Below are 21,865 nucleotides of genomic sequence, written 5' to 3' on the forward strand. Positions count from 1 at the left end.
TCTCTTAGTAAAAGTGACATAGGTAAAGCATCGCTCCTTGAATTCTTTATGCCTACTCCCACCTCATTCTTTCAAATAACTTTTTTTCAACTTCTGTGTTAGAGCTTCATCAATTTCAATTCTGTAGCTGGGCAGCCATCTCAGGAACTCTGTGAACTCATCTTCATTGCTAGCCATGATGGAATATATTTTCTTAGAGGGAGCAAGTCACTTGTTATTCTAAACATGCCCCCGGAGTACCTCCTTCTGCGCCTTTGCTTACTCAGTCCTAGAAAGAATGCTCCTCCTGACAAAGCCGTTCTCCCAGACTGAATTTAAATGACAACTCCTTATGAAACTCACTCCAGTACATCCAGCAGGAATGACCTCATGCTTCTCTGTATACTCATCACACTTAGAACATTCTACTTGTAGCTGGCTTATTTCTGCATGTTTTTCTACCCTCCAAGATTGTACATTGAACAAGAGTGTTGACCCAAAGTGAGTGAGCATCATCCCTCTCTTTTTGGTAGCAATTGAGGCTATGATGCCTCATTTTTTTCGTTTTCCTCTATCAGCAGAATGGTAAATTCAGATGTGGAAAAGTTTCATTCTTGAGAGAGAACTCCAGAACAGCTAGTGAAGTTGGTTGGCGTTCTCTTTCTACCAAGTGGAAGGAAACCCTAACTTTCACTGACATGCTCTAATGGGACCTTGGAACAGATCTCACATCTGTGAACCAGTCTGATCACTGCTCCCATACCTATCCAGGATCTGACACATCCTTAGTGATCAATAAATGTCTGTGGAATAAATGTATGAATCAGTGGTCATGGATACATGGAGATCTGTTATTTCTGGGCTGAACCAAGTGGCTCAACTTAAAGATTTCTAACTGCTAACAGCCCAACACTCTGCAGAATTGTGACAGATTTCAGATTATAAAATTTATGGCCCAGGAAATGAGATGACCACAGATAGATTATGAATTTACTACTGAAAAGCCCCTCTCACTGAACATTTAAGAAGGCACAATGTTAGGGAGATAAGAGGGGAGAGGTAAGTGAAATCTAAGCGCACTACAAAAACAAGTCCTAAATTCTGTGCTCCCTTTTACACTTCTTTAGACAGAAGAGGTCCTGAGAGAGTCCAGAAAGTTACCGTGGTGTGGTCTGCTGAAAGAGGAATCCTTCAGGGTAGACTCACACATCTCAACCAAAACGTGGGCTGTGGAGCACCATTGTGCTCTAGGTTGTTGACAGTGTTCTTCCAGCACTTCTACAGTTTGTCTCTCAGCAGTCTGATTGAGGCACTCATGACAGTACAGCATAATCTGCTCTGGTTTCACAAGGTAATGAAATCTTCATAAATAAAATTACTGCATATTATTACGTTAGAATGATTTCCAACCTAAGCTTTTTGCCTTAAAAGTGTTATGATTATCAGCTGGACATACTTTTAAACCCTTGATTTTAGACTGTGCTTGTTCAGTGTTCATCCTTACTTTCATGGACTAAAATACAAATATAACTCATGTTCGAAAAGGAGAAGGGAAAGACACAACAGAATATGGCCAATGAAGGGATAGTGTCTTTGCCCCTTTTAGGCTAACATTGGGAACCAGAGCCATTGATTGTAAAGAAAGGGAGAAAAGCTTAATAGTCATTGCCAGTAAAAATACGAGCCAAAGACTCATCCCAGTAAGCAATTAAAACAAGAAGGAGATTCATAATGTGCACAGAAGTTTTGGTGTGGTTGCCCAGTTCTGGCTCTCCTCCCTCCACTCCCGCCCTTCCTCAGATCACCATCACACACCACTGTTCTTTGATTACTGGGGCAGGTAGCAGCCTTCCTGTCTGAATTGTGTTGGATACAATTCCAGCAGGGAAAAGTACTGCAGGCCAGTGGCCACAAAGGGAGAAATCTACAAAAGTCGTTGTGTTTGAAATGGGTCTAGGCATTTTTGAGGACGCTTTTATTGGATAAAATCAGTGTCGGATATAGAACCTGTTCTTGGACAGGAAAGAGTAGAAATTAGGAGAAGATACTGCATCTTTGGCAGCCAACATTCAGAACTGTCAAGGAAAAACTGGAGTCAGTAGTTAGATGGATAAAACTAATTGACTAAGGTACTTAGAAACATGACCCAAGTAAGGATTGTTATTAAGTACTTTTCCAAGAAGTACTGTTTCCTGCCCTTCACTAAGTCCTCATAGTGAAAGTTGCCCACAAGGCTTATTGGGGCCATCATCTGAAAGTCTGTTTTTGTGCACATTTGTCAGGCAGTTGCTGAATCTCAGTATGTCTTGCCGGGTGGGTTTGGCAGCACGTGGTTGAACACTTAGCCTAGTGGCTGCTTCATTGTAGGAACTCAGTTAATACTGGCTGAAAGAATGAATACTATGCAGAGAATGGACCCACTATTTGAAACGTGCAATATCAGGGACTTCCACTTGTTGTATGGTTAAGAGACTGAGAATTTGAAAAGATGAATTAATTAACTAGCCCAGTCCTTTCCTGAATAGATGTCCCAGGACTTGATGGCTTAGTCTTAAAAAACTTTTCTGAAAAAACTGTTTTCTTTGCTACTTTGATGCCTCCAGCTCAAACTAATAAGATGTTCATTCTGTAGGATTGAAAGTTATCTACCAAATAGTCAATACTTAACAGAAAGTATTTAATAAATATTTCTTGATTAATTGATTGGATAATTGAAATTATATACCCAACCAATTCAGTTAACAGCATCAAAAATTCTGCCCACATCTTCTCTGAGCCCTTCTCCATAGTTTTGATCCTTGTATACCTGGATTTGCTTGTGTCTGAAGCCTGGCTGCTCTGGACCATAACTGAGTCTCCATTTCATGCTGCCCTGTGGAGACTTGGCTCTAATTATGCATCATGAAATGCCCCTGGCTCTTGAATATTTTGCTCACTTCTTGATAATACAATCTTAAATTGTTCTGATCTTGTTATCAAGGTCTGGGAGCCAAGTCTCCACATCTTTTCATTTCATCTTCATTAAGCCTATTTTTTTCCCTTTTTTTTTTTATGAGGACTGCTTTTTAAACTTTAATTTTATTATGTGAGGCTTAACTGTCTACACTGTCACAATCAATTCAATCAGAAATTCAATTAAATTTGTTTTTTGGCATCATAGAAACAATTCATCTGATAATTAATGTGAATTTTTACTAAATTGATCAGCTTGTTCCTCTGTGGTTTAGACAGTCAGAGGGACACCGTACCTTTGACCGTGACTGAGTACCGTACTCTACGTGTAATCTAAGATCAGATGCTACTTACCTTCTTATTTGCTATTTGGTACCTCCGTGATGGTAATACCTAATAATTGGCTTATTATCCCATCTCCATTTTTCTGTTTTTCTGTCTTTAGGACTGTCTCTGGACTGTCTACTACATTAATTAAAAGTTTCCCAATGGTGTCAGATTAAATTTGTTTTTCTTTCTAAATTACCATTCTTAGGAGTTTATACACTGCCTCTCTGGTCTAATAAGTGTTTATTTTTTTCCTCTTCAACTAGGATCACTTCGTTATTTTTATGTATTATATGGTTTGTGTATCTGCAGACCATTAAGGTTTTAATTCTCCTTTAACTAAGCAGTTTGTTTTTAAATTGACTGAAATTTTGAAAAGCGAAGTTACAGTGAACGTGATTTCAAATGCGTTTGGTGAAAGAAGGATATGTTGAAGTAGATTGTTCATGGCCAGGCCATCTGAGAAGTTGTTTCAGAGTTCATTTGGGGGTCATATTAAAACAATTTGGTTTCTCAGCAAATGTCCTTTGTAATTAGCTTCAGTGATTGCTAAATATTTGTGTTGTGATGAACATTTCCTTCCAGGGAAAATTGAGAAAAGACGAAACTCTGATGACCAGTGTTGCTTGGGTTTAATTAGATCCTAGGTCCTAATGGAACCAAGCCCAAGTCGCTGCTCTAAGAGTAGGCTTTCCCTAACAGCTGTAGCAGCATGTGGACACTGGAAAGCAAACCTCTCTGCCCTCAAACAGTGCTAATTTTTTTTTTTTTAGGTAAGTTATTTTTGAAGGGCAGTCATTTATCAGAAACACAGGCAGCAGAGCAACAAATATTTTTGAGAAAATTACTCTTGATAGTAGGTGTCGGAAATCCATCTACCTTTCATCACAGGGACACTCAATGGAGATGCTCAACACCTCTTTGGGCGATTGAAACACCCCAGCTCTCAGGGGGCCTCATGGCGGCGCTCCATGTGGCTCTGGGGAAAATAGCAAAGAAGATGGATATCGACAGACTGTGTTCTGTGAGAGGAGAGGCTGGGTTTGCGTCCTGTCTTCTCCATTTCTTGGTTCTGTGACCTTGGGCAGGCTCCCTGACTGTTCTCCCTCAGTATGCTTGTGTGTGAAATGGTGAGGAGGATAATGACAGCTAACCCAGATCCTCTTCCTTAGGTGCCTCACCCTGTTGCCAGCGCTTTACACATATTGATGCATTTCATCCTTGAAATAGCAGGATTTTGTGAGGATTAGAAGTGCACCTGGAGAATAGGCCTGAAATTAAAAAAGAAAAACATTATAGTGAGCTCTCGTACGCATTTCCACAGAAAACTTGGGTCCCCAGATTTGCATACTCTGCCTGTGTGGGTTCCCACAACTCACGTGCATTGCTTGGAGTTAGCTCTCTTCCTTTGGAGAAGTCTAGTTTTGATGATTGGTTTACAATGGAAGAAAAACTGAGGGGGAAAAATGAGAAAGATGAGGTCAAAGTCTTCTCTTGTTGGAGAATGCAGTCAGGACTTGGAACGAAGATCTGAATTTCCAGCCCTGTCTTTCATGGCAGTTAGAATAGGTGATCCCCATCGCAGGAAACTTAGTTGCCTAATTTGGCATTCCTTTTGCAGTTATCGTCACAACCCTTGAGATATTCATTTCTTCACTGACTTCCAGCCCTGAAATACCCTATTGATTTGGGCTGGTGGCTGCCCCTTTAGCTCTTCTCTGCTTCCATGGCACTGCCTGATGGAGCCCTCAACAGAGAGAAGCCTGCTGCATCAGACCATGCTTCACCCAGTGGGGCTGAAAATCCAGGTGGTGTACAGGGGCACATCCATCCTAATCTTATTCTAATCCTCTTGAACATTTAGTTTTTGCCAATTTTCATAGAGGACAGGTTATTGGAAGCCTGTTAGTGGCCTTTGTGACCTGAGCACTTACAGCATGCAGATACAATCTGCCTATATTTTTCCTTTTCTTAAAGCCAAACTTCTTATAAGATAATCAACTAGCCTCTGATTTAAAACAATTTTAGTTACATCCTCCCACAATAGAAACCACTCTCCTTCCCAATTTGGTGATCTGTTATGATGCTGTTTGCTGTTGAAGAGAGATCAGTCTTTAAGTGATCAAGACAGTGCAAGGCAAGCATTGAGCTGTGAAATAACTTTTGCTAAATGCTGAGGGGTTTGCAGCTGCCAGCAGAAGAGGGTGCATTGATGGAAAGAGTGAATAGTTTCTTTTGGAGTGAACACTTTGGGAGCAAGTGCACACTTTCTAGAAAGCTCAGTCTTGCACACGTCTGCAAGAGGAATGCTTTGAGATATCCACAAACTCCTCAAAAGCAACTGGCTATCTCATCATCCACCTAGACCAAGAAAAATCCAAAATCCTTATGTCTAGATAAATAAGTACTTATCTCACTCGCCTCTGATTGAGGGCTTCAACTAAAGAAATCTGATTCTTGAGGACTTATTCTTCCATGTTGTTGGTAAAAATTTTCCTAAGATTTTAAAGGATAGCACAGTAATTTTGGGGCAAGAGGAAAAAAATAGCATTCTTGGTGAGTAGAAATCAGACTTCGTATAGTTATTTGAAGGTGAAACCCAGCATACCTAAAATTATTTAAACTAGCTAATAAAAGCAAGTCTAGATGTTTTCTATTAACTTTGGAATGTGTTTGGAAAAAGTCCTGCTAACTCCAGATGTCCAGTATTGGAAAGCATATCAACAGCATTACTCTCGTTTGTGGCAGAGAATACCGTTCAAAAATTCACAAGTGCTGTTTGCTGTTCTGGGGCACAATATAGTTTTCTTTCCTTCCCTTCCCTTCTCTTTCTTTTCCTTCATCTTAAAAGTAGGAGAAACCTCGCAAGATGTAGTGTTTCTAATTTCTTGATTACAAATGAAAACCAATTTATATAAGGGAATGAGGTGGTCCAGACTTAGAACTCAGATGTGTTAAGTAAATATTTACTCTGGTTCCACTCCAGGGAGGTAAAAGACTCCATTAACATATTTGCTGAGATCATAGGGGCAAGGAAAAGTTTATGCTGTGCTTAAATGCCTGAGGGGCCTTTTTTCTTTTTTCTTTTGTTTTTTTTGCTGTGAGTTAACAAAGGCCAGTATTTTTTTTCTGCTGAAAAGAGCAAATATCTTATTTTGTGGCCTTTACTTTCTTATTGTTCATTCACAAACTGCTTAATCTCAAACCAGAGTTTTAAAAAGCTGCTTTATTTTCTCCCTTCCTTTGGAAAATCTCTTCTTAGATATCCCTTAGGAGCTTTGTTTCCAAGCTTTATTCTTGTCCTTTTTCTCCTGGTTTACTTTGGGCTGTTATCAGCTGTTTGTACTTTGTTTTGTCTTCATCACGGAAAAGAAAAATCGCCCATTACAAGTCGAGATTTGAAGTGTTGAACTTAATTCCTTGAGTCCAGTCCACAGTTTGGCTCTGATTACTGTACCAGGCTGACCTCCAGTCCAGGGGAGGGTGCCTTGGCAGAAATCTGAGAATTCCTCGATCAGTAACTCCCTTTTTTGGATTTATGGAGTCTTTAGGTGGATTGCTTTGTGCTAAGCATGTTCCCATTGGAAAGGAATGAAGCTAGGATGAGAGGAGGAGTTGGCGCAACACAGATGTTTACAGCTGACCTCCGTGTTCACCACGATTGAATTAGCCAGCTGCCGCTGCAGCCTGCCTTCACCCAACGCACCATCCAACCCTGAAAACTCACACAACGACTAGTTTAAACAGTGGTGAAAAAGCAGGGTCGGATGATGTTAACCTTTTGTGGCTTGCTTCTGACTTGATTTGTTGCTCCTCTTGAAAGTCTTTGCTGTTATTCTTAGAAATCAAATTTTAAAAGACTGGGCAGCCAAACAAGCAGAATATTATATTGTGGAACAGAGTGGCTGTGAAAGCTCTTTGTGCTGACGATTAATTTCACATGTAAACACTTTCATTTTGTTGCCAGCGAGGAGATTTCCTTTTCCTTTCTCTGCCTCGTTGAAATCTAGAAATAAAATTCCACAGCTGTCAGGTTCCCACATATTCATCAGCAGCCTCTCAAGATGGCTTCACGGCGAGCAGAGTAAATTTAGAGGATTCCACTGTTAAAGTCTACACAGCTTGTTTCAGACACCCCAGCTCACAAAGTAAAGAATTAGAAATCTTTTGGCTGCCTGACATGTAATGTTGGGCAGTAACATAATCTGCTGCACAATATTAATAAAATGTGGGCATTTTCTGTGCCCATAGTGGATGTATGTACCTGAAGCAAAGCTAATGCCAATAGGCTTAACCAATTTGTGAGCTATGAACTGTCGTTGTCTCCCCCGCCCCCATTTCTACAGGTGAAGGCCTGTCAGGCCATAGAAAAGCTGGGAGTGTCAGCAGGGGTTATAATACAAGAGTGCCCTAAAAGGCCATCCTTTCCTTTCCAGCAGGAGGATGTTTATGGCTGAGAGCAATAGTCATGTGTTTGTAATGCTTTCTTTGTAATTATCTGTTGTTACAGCCAGCTCCTGTGTGTGCGTACTTGCATATGTGTGCGCGTGTGTATTTAAATTAGGTCGCTGCCCGTTTCACTTAGTTCCCGAACCGGAGTGTTTGCCAACTTAGGCACCAACTAACACTTTTATTCTGCTTCCCAGAATGTGCAGAGGTTACGTACATTATCTAAATGGCCCAATGTTCCGTGTGCTTATTTTTCTGCCTTCTAGTACAATGCATCTCCTCCACTGTGTGTTGCATCTCCAAGCAGCATTCACAGGGTTAGGCGGATCTCTAAGGCTCGGTGTCTAGAGAGACAGCTCCGTGCATCATCTTTTGGCACTATCTGATCTTTGATGTAATGCTGTTCAGAGAAAATGATCCTTGTAACTCATTTATGGTTTCAGTTTACATTCTGCCCTCTCACATGACCAGCAACACCTGGGTGCAGAGTGGCTTTTGAGGGAGATTCTTAATAGCACCACTTCAAAGGGTATTTGTAGAAATGAAGTGCATGCATATGCACGTAAATTCTTCTTGTATTACAGTACTAGGTTTCACAACCTCCCAGCCAATTAGGCAGAATGGAACATGTACACACGCAGACACACACAATTACTGAAGAGAGATTATGAAATACACCCCTTTGTTGCTCAAAGAATTAATTATGCAGGTCGGACACCTGCTGCCCTAGTCAGCGTTCCTGACTGCAAGGGGTGGGCGCCTATCCTTGTTAAGTCATAAAAGGGCCATGTGTGTGATTCTTTAAGCACACAGAACCCCACCAAGGATAGAAAATAATATTATAATTATGGTCGTTAACAACCAAGCCATGCAACATCTTCATAGCAGGTTTCTGAGAAGATAGTTAACCAATTAATTAAGCAGCATATATGTATGTGGTGTACTTTGGCTTTGAATAAAGCCGTGACCTTGCCTTCAAGGGTCATTCTCATATGACAGTCTCCCTAAGGAAATAGTGACAAAGACAGTAAATGAACAGAGGAAAATACAGACTTAGAAACAGGTAATAAATACATATACTTCAAATTTTACACGTGTATTAGAAGGAAACATGTCAATTAGATTGATTTTGTATGTGGCCCATATTTATGAAAAATAGCAAGTTTTGAAATGAGAAGTTTAAAAGTGGTTAAAGAATTTAAGTGATAATCTAGTTTGCATTTTTTTTAAGGACCTTGTATGAGTGGTCTCTCATTTCCCCCCTCATTTTATTTTCCTAATTTGGATGCCAAGTAATAATCATAGACAAGTTAATTGCCTTATAGACTGAAAACAATGAAGGTATTTTTCATGATGCATTGTCCAGAGAGTAAAGCAAGCCTCGAAAGAAATATTTAAAAGGCAAAACCTATGATCATTTAATTCTCAACTTGTATGCTGTGATAGACAATTGAAACTTAAATGTGCAACCATCAAATAGATTTAAGAGAATCAGTAAGAAATAGTACCTTTCACTACAAAACTCTATTTAAATACATAGTGGGTTTAAATATATTAAATGTACTTCAAAGCAAAAAATTGGTTTTACCTGAGTTGCTCGTATATATCTAAATCCATATGGATCATGATTAGTGTATTTAAACCAATGTAATTTTTCATGTCAGTTCAATTGTTTTTAAACCTAGTCGTTAGTGAGATAAATGTAGCATTGTAGAAAAAGGTGCATTTAATATATTCAGTGACAAACATAAACACTCAACCTTTCTCAGAATTCAAGCAAAACATTTGTATTCTCCAATTTAAAACAATAAAATTTTCTTCTCTTCTATATTTTCACAGTTTTCTTAATTTTGAGGTTATAGCTTCTCTGATTTCTGACTTCTAGAAGAATAGTATTCTAGAGGGTTTTGAGGATTTTACTTGAGCAAGGAAAAACAATTGTTTATTTTATGTATGGAAGATAGTTTTAAAAGAATACGTATTTCTCTTGTGAAGATTAAGGCAAACTTTGGCTTACTCATTTAATAAAGCAACAATTTTAAGATATTCCCATACGTGTATTACCCAAAACGCTTGCATTTCTGAGATGCACATGACCACCACCACCAAGAGAGCGAGAACTCAGCAAAGTTTAAAAAGGAAAAAGCAAGTTTAAGTGGTCTTAATGAAAAACACAAACTTGAATTAGAAAACTAAATGAAAGGAGTACAATTAAAGCCATATGTCCACCTTTGGAGCATCAGTTGACAAGTACCAAGAACAAACAGCTTGAGGGGCTGGCAAGAACAAGTGGACTCCAGAAAGGTAGATCGACTTATCCCTGTTTTCTGATCTACCTACTGTTGCACTCAGAAGCCTCGATCATGGGGTCATTGTCAGCTCCTAATATTCTGAACTAGGTAAAAATGTGACGGCACAGGAACCTATGGAGTTGCATTTGCAGTGTTACTATTGTGGCCCCTGAAAGCTTCAGGGAGACCTCGTGGCCATAGGGGCGCTTCGCCACATGGGGCTTACCTTCTCTCTTCCTTGACTTGCATCTGGCAACTATCAAATGCCACCCCCATTTCCTGTCTTGACAGCATTACTGGATGTTTTGGTAAATGTTGGTTTTGTTTGTTTCTTAGTCTGTTGGTACATGTTCCAATGGCTGTTACATTTGACATAACCTATAGGTTTCTTTCTTTTTTTTTTTTAATTGCACTTAAAGCACACTGTATTAGTTTGCTAGGGCTGTCAAACCAAAGTACCATAGACTAGGTGGCTTAAAAACCAGAAATTTATTTTCTCACAATTTTAGAGTCTAGAAGTCTGGGGTCAAGGTGTCAGTGGGGTTGGTTCATTTCTTCTGAGACCTCTCTCCTTGGCTTGTAGATAGTCAACTTCTTCCTCTGTCTTCACTTGGTCTTCTCTCTGTGTCTGTCTGTGTCCTAATTTCCTCCTCTTATAAGGACACACATTGCATTAAGGCCCACCCTAATGACCTCATTTTAACTTAATTACCTTTTTAAAGACCATATCTCCAAATATGGTCACATTCTGAGGTACTAGGGGTTAGGACTTTAACATATGGATTGGAGGAGCACAATTCAGCCCATAGCACACACTTTTCAAGTGATCTATTAAAGGGTCTACCACCCCTGCTCTCCCCCATGCCCTAGGTTTGAGCTCCTAGAAGGCAGGAACTATATTTCTCTTCTTGCACTCCCAGAACCTAACCGTGTCCAGCACATTGCAGGTGTTTCACAAACTCTTGGTGAATGCATGCGTGGACAAAGGTATTCTAAGCTATTTGAGAGCAAGAGTAATGATTGTCATAGACCTTTTCTCTTAAGTCCTTCATTTTGGAGTCTCCGAACACAGGTATAAGAAAGAACCGAGCTGTAATGTAGTAGCATGTATTTCCAATAATCTACTACCCTTTTTCCAGAACCAAAAAAAAGAAGTGTAAATATCCCCTTTAGATACTTTGTCCAGGGATATATTAAGTTCTTAGAGACCAGCCAGGTAGGTTTTAAGAATGTCACTGAGACTCATGTATCCCTACCATGGAAGAATGTACCAGAAGGCCAGAGTGATATTTATTTTTCCTAAGGTATACAATGATTACTTTATGATACAAACACCAGAAAAATGCTAATTAGAAATGCCCTTGGTCAATTTGTGGCTAAATTAATGTTTCATAAGGACTAATTTGAGGTAGGGGAGGAAGTTTCCTTAGTTGTAGGTTTTGCTATCAGATACTCATATTCCTGAGTTCTTTGGCAAAAAATCAGTGACTCTTCCTTAAGAAAAGGAAAGTTTTTGGAAAAACAAATTGTGAGAATAATAAGTTTAATCACTTCTGAGAGGCAAGCTATTTTTTCCTACAAATCAGACTTGGGTGGCTTTAGTATTGATGCTTTGAACCCGGAATTAAATGCTAAAGCAGTGTCATTTTGTTAAAATGGATTATCATAGAAAAGTACAAGAACGCAGACGTAACAACAACGTTTACTTGATTTTGCTTTTCGTTGCGTCCATGTGCCTACTAAGTTTTTACACATATTTTTATCAACGTATTGTTTTGCAATGAAACTTTATTTCTCGCTAATATGGGTAATATTTTTAATTGTATTTAAAACATGCCTTTAAAAGCAGTAATGTAGAGACATGATCATTTTGTATCTATTTATAGTAAGGGAATTTACAGTTGATCCCAATTTGGGGTCTCCTAAAATTAATCTCTAGCTGGGATAATGTGTGCTGTGACTTTTTTTAAGCTGTAAAAAAAGCTTGTGTATTTTAGATTGCAGTGTTGTTTTCTTCACCCATTTCTGGTTAAACGGAATGCCAGGGGTGGCTATTTGTCCCAAACAAGGCAGATAGTGGGATTTTCCTAGGAGGAGCTGGGCCAAGCGGGGGGAAAGCTGAGCTAGAAGAAAGAGGTTGGGGTTGGGGGAACCACATGGCCCAGGAAGCAGACCCAGACCAAAGTCAGAAAGTAGCTCTAGTTCTTGCAGGATGGGCTCTCAAATATTTAAGACCTAAATGTGTGTGGTGGCTGTGGACTGGCGTCGTTTTCAAAGAAAGGTGGTAGGCAATTTGCATTCTGGGATAATTTGAGGGCATCAGGATAGTGGGAAGAACTGAAGATTAGAATCTGGAAACCTGGTTTGAGTTTGAGACCTATCCTACACTGATTGTGTGACGTTGGGCAAGTTGGGTGACATTCTTGAGTTTCAGTTTCCTCATCTGTAATGATAAGACCTATTCACAGGCTTATGGTCAGAATACATTAGGTAATGTGTGCAAAACTGCTTTGCAAACACATTATGGGATGTGCCATAAATGTTACTGGAGTAGAGCAAAGATGGTTACTGTTAGACTATTCTAAAGGATCGGCACAGCCATCCCCGTTGCCTACCTCACACCCCCGACCAAATGGATTGATGGGGACATTGAGCACTTTGCGTTAGCCCAGCCATCAGGCTGCCACACGTGGTGCTTCCCAAACCAAAAACGACGTAGACGCCTGTTTGTTAACCTAGTAATTCAGTATGATTCTTAATATTATTTATTAAATGTGAGGCTTATTTACAGCATTTAGAGAATCAGATCTGGAGGGAATCCTTTCTGATTTCCTCCCCTGCCTTCAAGCAGGGCTATATCAAATGTGAATTAGCCCTGACAGATGGTTGTTAGATTCTAAGGTTTCACAGTTTTCCTCTCTAAATTCTTTTAGTAATTTAACAATTCTTATACCAAATTCTTCCTTAGAGGTGGCCTAAATCTGTAGTTGTAATTTAAGTCCTAACCCCCTACTCCTTTCTTTACCAGGGATGGAGAATAGCGGGTCAGCAACCTTATGATAATAACCCTTTGGATATTTAAAGAAGAATTCCTCCATCTTCCTCACTCTGCCTTGTCCCAGCGCTGCCCCCACCCCCAAGTTCATCAGCTAGTATTCTCAGAGTCATTCATGGCCATGCTGCCCACCTCCCTGCCCCTCTCAGACACTTGGCTACGTTCGGGCGGCTGGGCAGTGTTGTCAGTGGCCACATGGACTTGAGGAGAAGGCAGGCTGCTGCTTCCCTTCCTCCTTATGCTTTGTGCATAATCTTGAGCCTTCTAGTAAAGGATCAGGGTACCCCTAACAGTGTTTGGTGAGTGCTGGGCACATTTATGTCATAAAACATGGAGTTTTGCAAGGATGCTCTAGGGTTGCTTTGAAAGTTAGGCCTCCCCAGTGCCTTAGTTTTCTCAGCCAGTCATGCCATGAAGCTGCCACTTTGTGTGCTGAAGATAACGTTGGTTGATCTCTCTGCTGCATTGGACTTAGTCTTGGAAGACATTGAGCCCAGCTCTTCTGAGTGCAGTGTACCTTCAGAAGCACACTAACAGTCTGAAAGAGTGGATGTGCTTCCCCAGCGCTCTAAGTTGCAATTGTAAAGTAAGCGACCTTTGAGGAGAATTGAGCTCAGTAAGCTGATCCCATGTGGTTTCAGAGTGGATCCTGTTTTGAATCTGAATGTGTGTACTTTTATGTCTCTATAGGTTTATTACCCAGAGCTCTCTGTCTGGGTCAGTCAAGAACCATTTCCAAACAAGGAAATGGAGGGAAGGCTTCCTAAGGTGAGTGCTAGCTGCCATTTTGTTAATGTTTTGTCAATCTAGAAGCAATTTTTTAAAAGAAATCAGTTGTTTCTTTCTTATTTTAATATCCATTATAGTTTACTACAATAATCCATTAACCTGATACTATTATGACCTTGGAAATAACATACACTAAAAAAAATACTTGTATCCTGAAGTCCTATGAATCTTAAAATTCACATTGTCTTCCTTTCTTGACAACTCCAGAGTCCAAAGCAAATTTTCATTTAAGAATCGTAAAATCAATTTATCAAATGTACGTTTTACAGAATTTTAATTTGTTTATTCCATTCCTGGGTAGATAAACTCAAATATGATGATCGAACTAAAGGGTGTCTTAAAAGTCTAAGATGATGACAGTTTTGTCTGGTAATAATGCCTGAGTGTCTGATAATATTAACCATGAAACAAAACAGAAAGAACATAAAAAACTATTATATTTTTTTCTTCTACTTTTTAGGCCTGAAAATATTTTGTATAAACATGCTTTCATGGTTCTGACATCTTAGGTGTGACAGTTTTCTGCCTTAAGAAAATTTGTAAAATTTACATTTTAGATTTTAGCACCACTTCCAGAAAACAAACAACAAAAAAAGCATTTACCAGTTTTTACTGTAGATACCTTTGGACTTTGCCTGTTAGGGTAAATGTCTATTTGACCTTAAGCAGGAGGATTGTACTCTTTACCACTGACCTGCTGATTTTGCAATTAATAAAGAAAAATAGAGTCCATTGAAAAAATTTCCATTTAAAAGTTTCATAAGTGTAACTGATCAATGGCGAGGCCTTCCCAGCTATCACTGGCATTTCACTGTTTGAGAAACTCTCTTATTTACCCTGAATGGTTTTAGCAATTCCCTGTCTCTTACTGACAGGCAGAATTTGAAGAGATTGGGTCAACTGGCAGTTTACAATGAAAGAAAACAATTCTAAATCACTTTTAAATTTTCCAGAAAATTTCTGAAGGTCAAGGTTGAAGTCATTGGCAGGAAAGTAAGTGAACAAAATGATTTTGGCCCTGCCTGAGTTAGACTTGTGCTGATCTTCTTCAGTAGAAGTCACAGTGAGCTTAAATACTGGAGCTTTACTTAAAACACACGCACACCCCACCACCTCACCACCCCCATACCCCCATACCCCCATACCCCCATACCACCATACCACTAGCAATGGCAGTCTAACTCTAGACATTCTTTACCAGGCCAGCTCAGGCCATAATTCCCCTGAGCAGCTGAGGGTAAGACGTGATAATGGAAGGGGCCAGGGAGAGTATAGTATTTTCATTAGTTCCTCCCTCATTCAGGCATCCAGAGGTCCTCTCTTTGGTACTGGTGACATCAACCAGTAGAGCAAGAGTAGGCAAGTTTCTCAGTGAGGTCAACAGTGTCTCCCTTTCCTCTTGGAAGGCCAGTCCAGGTTCTAGGCCTCGCCTACATTAAGGCATACTCTAGGTGGTTGGTACAATGGATCCTGGGATTCAGTTCTTCTGTTATTTTAAGTTCTTTCTTCTCTAAATTGTGAATAGTATTTTAGGCATGATATATTTTTCCTTTTTTCAGCAGTTTCCTTCTGGAAAAGCACATATTTGCATAATCATAAGAAAAATAATCTTGACTTACTTGGTCCAAGGCACATAACCAGGGGATTCACATACTAATAGTCATCAGCAGAGAGGGCCATCCAACTGGAGCAGATCAGCTCTAGGGGCACCCAGGAGAACTAGCCTGTGGGAACCACTGGACGCATCTGTTCCCCCTCCTCCAGTCTTCTAGACTACTCAAGTTCCTCAGTCCTCTAGGCACCATTCTGTGCTGGATGATGGTGGAAGATACGATTATTTTTGCCTGAATTCTTGTAAGGCCTGACTTCTGAAGCAATGAGACATCTTTGTGTCTCCTCTTCAAAATATCCCCTCCCCTTGCTGCAGAAGCCTAAAATTCCTTCAGTAAGGGTCAGAAAGATCTCCTGAGGGACAGGAGATAAGGACTGAAATCTAGTAAATTCCAGCCTCCAAAGGGAAGATTCTCAGAACTTCACCTCCCCAGGAGCACCTCTCCCCACAGGCATGTTGGGTTATGGCCCTTCCAGGTGCTTCAGGAGCATACCTCCCTGCGTGACTTACCTCCATTGCCTTTCCGTTGTCCAAGTATTTGGGTGTCTCCCATACAGCAAGTTAATTAAGGGCAGGATGGGCAGGGACTGTTTCTGTCTCTGTTTTAATCTCTGTCGGCTTAATCTAATAGAGTACTCAAGCCGTAGTAGGCACTCAGAACATTAATAGTAAATGAAGACATGAGTATTTGGGAGCCTCAAAAGAGAGAAAAAATAGTAAAAATGGTAAATTCAAATCTGAAACAATCTCCTTCACTTTTTTTTTCTGGAAATGCCTCTCCCCTAATTACCCAGTTCCCAGCCAGCTCTTCATTTCATTTTCTTGTGTATTTTCCATGCAGGTGAAAGATTAGTAAGACTGAGACTTTATATAGAGACAGACTTATGTTCTATATATTCCCTTTTGAACAGAGTAAGTCTGAACTGAAGTAAGCAGTTTTAAGGCCAGCCATGTACAGAGTCTGGTTGTTGAGTGGAATAGTGTTTATGAACTTTTAATTCTCCTTCATGGCCTATGACAATTAGCAGCCATTGAATTCTTCATTTGTCCCAAACCTAAGTTTGTCCTATCTTGAACCATGCTAACTGGTTGATGGGGGAGGAGAACAAACATTATTTTAAAGGGAACAGGATTACAGTGGATTTCTTTTTTTAAATCCTGGGATTGTATGCCAAAATTTTGAGACTGAAATAATTTCCACAACTGAAAGGAATTGCTGGATATAATGCTTTTGGAAATTTATCTAGATTCTTAAGTATGTGTGAGTGATGAATTATACTTCAATTAATTTTTTTGATTTGGTCCTATTGGTATTTAATGACACCAAAACAACCTCTAAATCACAATCTAAGACTGGAGCATTAAAGTACATACTGAGTGGATTTTATATAAATCCTAAAAATGTTGTATGCTCTCAAAGTCTGAGAATTTTAAACATAAAATTTAGGCACACCAGATGTTTACTATGAAAATCTGTACAGTAAATAAGACTTCTTAAAGTCGAATTATCCATTCCATTTAGTTCGCCCTGGGGCTGCTGAAAACATTTATTCGGTTTGAAGTTGTTTGGAAGTTCCTGACTTCTGAATTCTTCTTGAAAAGAAATTCAAATGCAATAATTTATAGATCACAAAGCAAGAGTATCACTTTAATCCAACTACTTACATCAGGTCAAATTAGCTTATTATAAATGTCCTATTAGAACATGTCACTTGAGCAAAAAAGAAAAAGGAAAAAAAGATCTTTTAAAATCGTAATGGATAATTTTTTCCAAGAAAACTCCAGCAATTAATGGTTTGGCTCAAAGGGAGACTGTTGTCAAGTCACCATTTTCATATCTGATCGGGGCACACATTCTATTTGTGGCAAAGTAGGACTTTTATTTTATATCATCTCTTGGCCAAATGGGCTTCATTGTCCTGTCCTGTTGCTATGTGGTTCTGGTGGAAAGTGTCGCCCCATGGGTACTGGACGGATCGTCAGTCACACTGTGGGTGGATTATTCTAGTCAGAAGCACAAAAACCTTACTCATCAGGATTGTGAGGAGAGACTTAGAATAGCCCCTGTCCATCTGAACTAGCTGAGTCCCACTCTCTTCAGCCCTTGGTTTTACGCTCTCCTCCTCTTTCCTACAACCCTGCCCCAACCATACACTATTTCTCTCCAAACACTCCCACCTTTGGAACCCACTTCTGTTTCTGACTGCACATGGACTGTGTCAGTTGCTTATAGAATAAACCATATATAAATTACATTTGTGCAAGTTGTGATATGCTTTTAAATATTTTTAGTATATATTAGAAAAGAGACAACTATGCTTTTCCCCACAGCCATGGAACTCTTTAAAAAAAATATGTTAACACGCCTACGAGCACCTCTTACCTAGCCTCATGTCAGGCCCTAAATGGTACTAGAGTCAGAAACCTGCCTCTGGGGAATGCTGCCTCCCAGATGGCTGGGCACAGCCGTTAGAGAAGCACTTGATTCTACTGAAGCCAGGGCAGCTAGTATTTAATTACTTCATGCCCCCACAGACGTAATATTTACATTCAGGTGAACTGTGTTTAATATGTAAACTTGGTTTGCAAAACATCGGGAGTTCAAGGATAAAAGGCAGGCGGGAGGGAGAAGCAAAACTTTTCAAATGGTTTCAGAAGCGTGACTAAGTGTGTCTCTCTCTTTGTGTGTGTCTGTCTCTTTGTGTGTGGGTCTTCCTGGTTTTCAGGGAAGACTTCCTGTCCCAAAGGAAGTGAACCGCAAGAAGAATGACGAGACCGAGGCTGCCTCCCTGACTCCCCTTGGCAGCAATGAACTCCACTCCCCAAGAATCAGTTACCTCCACTCTTTTTAATCGTAACACCTCCATTTGTATTACATATGGTGTATGGGTATTGATGAGGTCATGGTATCATATATGGGATTTTTTTCTGTGTAAATCATCAAGTATAAGAAGAAACTATGGGACTCTGAGCCCTGCTTTAGAGAATTTACAGTGGACAAATAGGTATCATCAAACCAGTTTTTAATCATTCTGACTCTGTGAAAACGCTCAGAATTTCACACTGTGAATCCACGTTTACAACCCTTACAGGTGGGCCTTCAGGCCTGGTTCGCTACGACGTCTTCCACAACTCAAACTCCCACTGCTCTCACACAACCGGTCCACTCCTGCCTTTTCACTCACACAGCTCCAGACTGCTTCTTGCAGAGGCTGAGTCCCCTTTTTTTTTTTTTTTCATTTAGATGTAACAAGCCTAGTAGTTTATGTTCATCAATTGTCTGTATATCTCTATATTTTATCCATGTACTCTTTTGATGTATAGAAGTAGTTTGAAACTCATTGTTTCCTTGTGGTAAGTGACCGAGATGCTGCCACAGGACCTGAGACACTGATGAATGGTGCTATTTTGGACTTTCAACATGCTCCTTGGCGAGGTAGCTCTGATGGAGTTATTTTTTATTTCCATGTTCTAAGAAGGTGTTGGTACTCTGTTTCCCTGAATGTTGTTCTCTAGACTGGATTGACTTGTTTTCCTTGTGTCTTCAGTGTGGCTTTCTTCTTCAGCATTGTAGGTTGAGTGAACGCTACCAGAGAGGGTGTGAGAGACTCACGTCTCATTGGCTGGCTCTCATGGACACGCCGTCACTGTAGTGGGAGCAATCACAAAACTGTAATTTACTTACCAAGTCTCTTCCTTTCAGTAGCCTCGCCTGCCTAACTTAGAGAAAGAAAAGCAATAATTTGACAGGCGTTTTTAGGTGTCTCTTTTGGTTCTTTTTGTTTGAAAGGATATTTGGGAAAAAAAAGGGCGAACTCTTTTTTTTAATAAATGCCCTCTGAAAAAAAATCCAAAAAAACTGGCATCTAAGTAGGAATATGAAAATTATACCCTTCCTGAAAATTAGGTTGGAAAAATGTCTTTACAAAATTAAATTGAAAAAAAGGCAGTGCGCTCTTTTTTCGGCAGTTTTGATAAGCAAGGTATAGATTTTACATTTTTGTCCTTGCTCCCAATGAAATGGATAAACAAAAATAAAATCAGACAATACCATCTATTCATGGAATGTTGTTGTGTTAGCCAGTCTGAAAGCCCACCTTAATTTTTATATAACTGTCTTTTAGCTCTTCCTTTTACAGGACAGGCTTTGTTCTGAACTGTTGCGCTTCTGACTGTTAAACATCGATGATGCATGCGCTGCACTTCTTCGTTCTCTTCTCGCTCCCCCATTGGCCTGAGTTTCTCGTGCATTCCCCCCCCCCCCCCCCCCCTCCTTTGTTAGAATAGGTATATGAGCTGTGTAAATAGAGCAAGAAAACAGTATTCTGCATCTGTGGCATTTATATAGAGTTGCAGTTGTGTACTGCTGAAAATGCAGGCTTTTGTAACAATGTGATCTTTACTGATGCACTCACGACAAGTACCCAATGTATTTTAGCTATTTTAGTAGTATTCGTTCAATAAATATGCAAGCTGTAAGGTAACTGGCTTGGCTCGTCATTGGAAAGGCCTACTTTTGAACGCTTTCACAGGGTCGTGTTAATTCATCTGTTCTCAGAACCCCAAAAGTAGACCCAAGGGCAAATATCAAAAGAGAGAGAGAATCAGCTCTGCCTTTCGTGCATTTTCCCTTCTGAAGGTTTTATGGGATTAGGGGCTAGGCAGTGGCTCATTGGGATGGTATTTGTGGAGCTGCCTCTGGATACAAAGAAGAATTAAACCAAAACCCTTTTATTTCTATACTCTCCTCCCCCTTTCAGGGCACTCCCACATACCTCAAAACTTATGCTTTCTTACTCCTTGCTGTTGAGACCTACTCTGTGGTATTTTTTATCCTTGCCAAAGGATACTTGACCTTACTTCTTCATGGAATATTTTCACTTATACACAGACAAAAGGCTTATGCTTGGAAGAGGATAAAATTGATTCGAAGTCATTAATTCATATGTGCCCAGCTACCTGGAATCTTGCAGATGATAAGATGGCATTCCCAGGACCTTCTGGAGGTCTCATGTGACCTTGAAACCCCACAATTCAGGGGATTCATGCTCTTCCTGGGCATGAGAAGTGCCTGCTGCTCTCTTCTCATCCATTAGGAGAGTGAAACCTCCACTGGGCTTACACACAAGTTGCTAAATTTTCTGGTTGAGTTCAGATATTTGAGTTTCTCTTGAACAGAGGCTAAGAAACAGACTTTTGAGATAAGAGCCAGAGAGAAGGGAGAGGAGCAAAAGGCAGCCTTGCTTCAAACTGGGAGCTCAGCCTCTGGAGAGTGCAGATCAGTGTGTGTGTCAGGAGAGACTTTTAAATTGGGGAGCTACTTTTGAAATTAATACACGTCTCAGATTTTGGTGAAATTTCCTATTTAGCCTCAACTTTTAATCTTAACAAGAGAAAGGAACTTTTTTTCTGAAAAAAAAATTCATAAAATAGAGCTATTACTACCTCTTTTGGTAATCCCATCCAGAGGTTAATACTTCTGAATGTGGAAGTCCTCCTTAAACTTAATTACCTTTCATCCTATAGACAATTGCCATTGTCCTCACCCAGTAGACTCCCATCACTTGTATGTTAACACAGCTGTGAGGGGATACATCTTGCCTTCCTGCCCTTGCTAAACGGGGAACAGAGAAAGGTGAGGAGGCCAGGCCATGGGGGTGGTACGGCCTGGGTTGCTTTATGCGCATCTGTATTAGTTATCTGTTGCCACATACCACATTACAACCACACTTTGCATCTTGAAACGACAAACTTGTTTCACAGATTCTGTTGGTCAGGAATTCAGGGGCAGTTTAGCTGGTGCTTATGGCTCAGGATCTCTCCTGAGTTTGCAGTCAAGATGTCAGCAGGCTGCAGTCATCTGAAGGTTTGACCAGGGCAGGAGAATCTGCTCCCGATATGGCTCCCTCATGGCTGTTGGCAGGAGAACTCAGTTCTTCCACTCATGGGCCTCTCCCCAGGGCTACTTAAGTGTCCTCCTGACCTCTGGCTTCCCCCAAAGCAAATAATTCAAGAGAGAGCTGGAAGCAAGCCGCAATGCCTGTGACCTATTCTCAGAAGTCGCCATCATCCATCGTATTCTGTTCATTAGAAGCATGTCGCTAAGTATAGCTCACACTCAGAGGGAGGGAGGGAATTAAGCTCTACCTCCTAAAAGGAGGAGTATCAAAGAATTTATGGACACATTATAAAACCAGCACATCACCTGAAGTTAAAGTGCTCAGAGTAATTGTAGGTCGGGGGCTGGAAGTGAGAAGAGCTGAAACCAGAATCACAGTTACTTCTTTCATTGAAGAAGTCTTTCATTCCTTGGAGCTCCAGAGACTGAGGCGTATGAGGAGAGCATCCAGGAACTATTATATTGGGACCACATAGTCTTCTTTTGTTAATCCTAGTGCTATTAGCCCTGAA

At 40.2% G+C, this 21,865-nt stretch overlaps 1 protein-coding gene across 4 annotated transcripts in view; it reads left to right on the plus strand.

Annotated features, from left to right (window-relative positions):
- The window catches only part of NREP (neuronal regeneration related protein), a 28,759-nt gene extending 8,821 nt beyond the window's left edge, over nucleotides 1-19,938 (plus strand). For 3 of the 4 annotated variants that reach the window (XM_070571304.1, XM_070571303.1, XM_008518814.2), the window contains 2 exons: nucleotides 13,744-13,821; nucleotides 18,181-19,938. In XM_070571304.1, the coding sequence (XP_070427405.1) occupies nucleotides 13,744-13,821; nucleotides 18,181-18,306 (204 nt within the window). In that variant the 3' untranslated portion in view covers nucleotides 18,307-19,938. Of the gene's footprint in view, nucleotides 1-1,106; nucleotides 1,331-13,743; nucleotides 13,822-18,180 lie in introns of all 4 variants that reach the window. The other variant, XM_070571302.1, reaches the window with a different exon arrangement.
- Nucleotides 19,939-21,865: the final 1,927 nt, after the last annotated feature.

The sequence above is a fragment of the Equus przewalskii genome, chromosome 13 (genome assembly GCF_037783145.1).
Source record: "Equus przewalskii isolate Varuska chromosome 13, EquPr2, whole genome shotgun sequence".
NCBI classification, from domain to species: domain Eukaryota; kingdom Metazoa; phylum Chordata; class Mammalia; order Perissodactyla; family Equidae; genus Equus; species Equus przewalskii.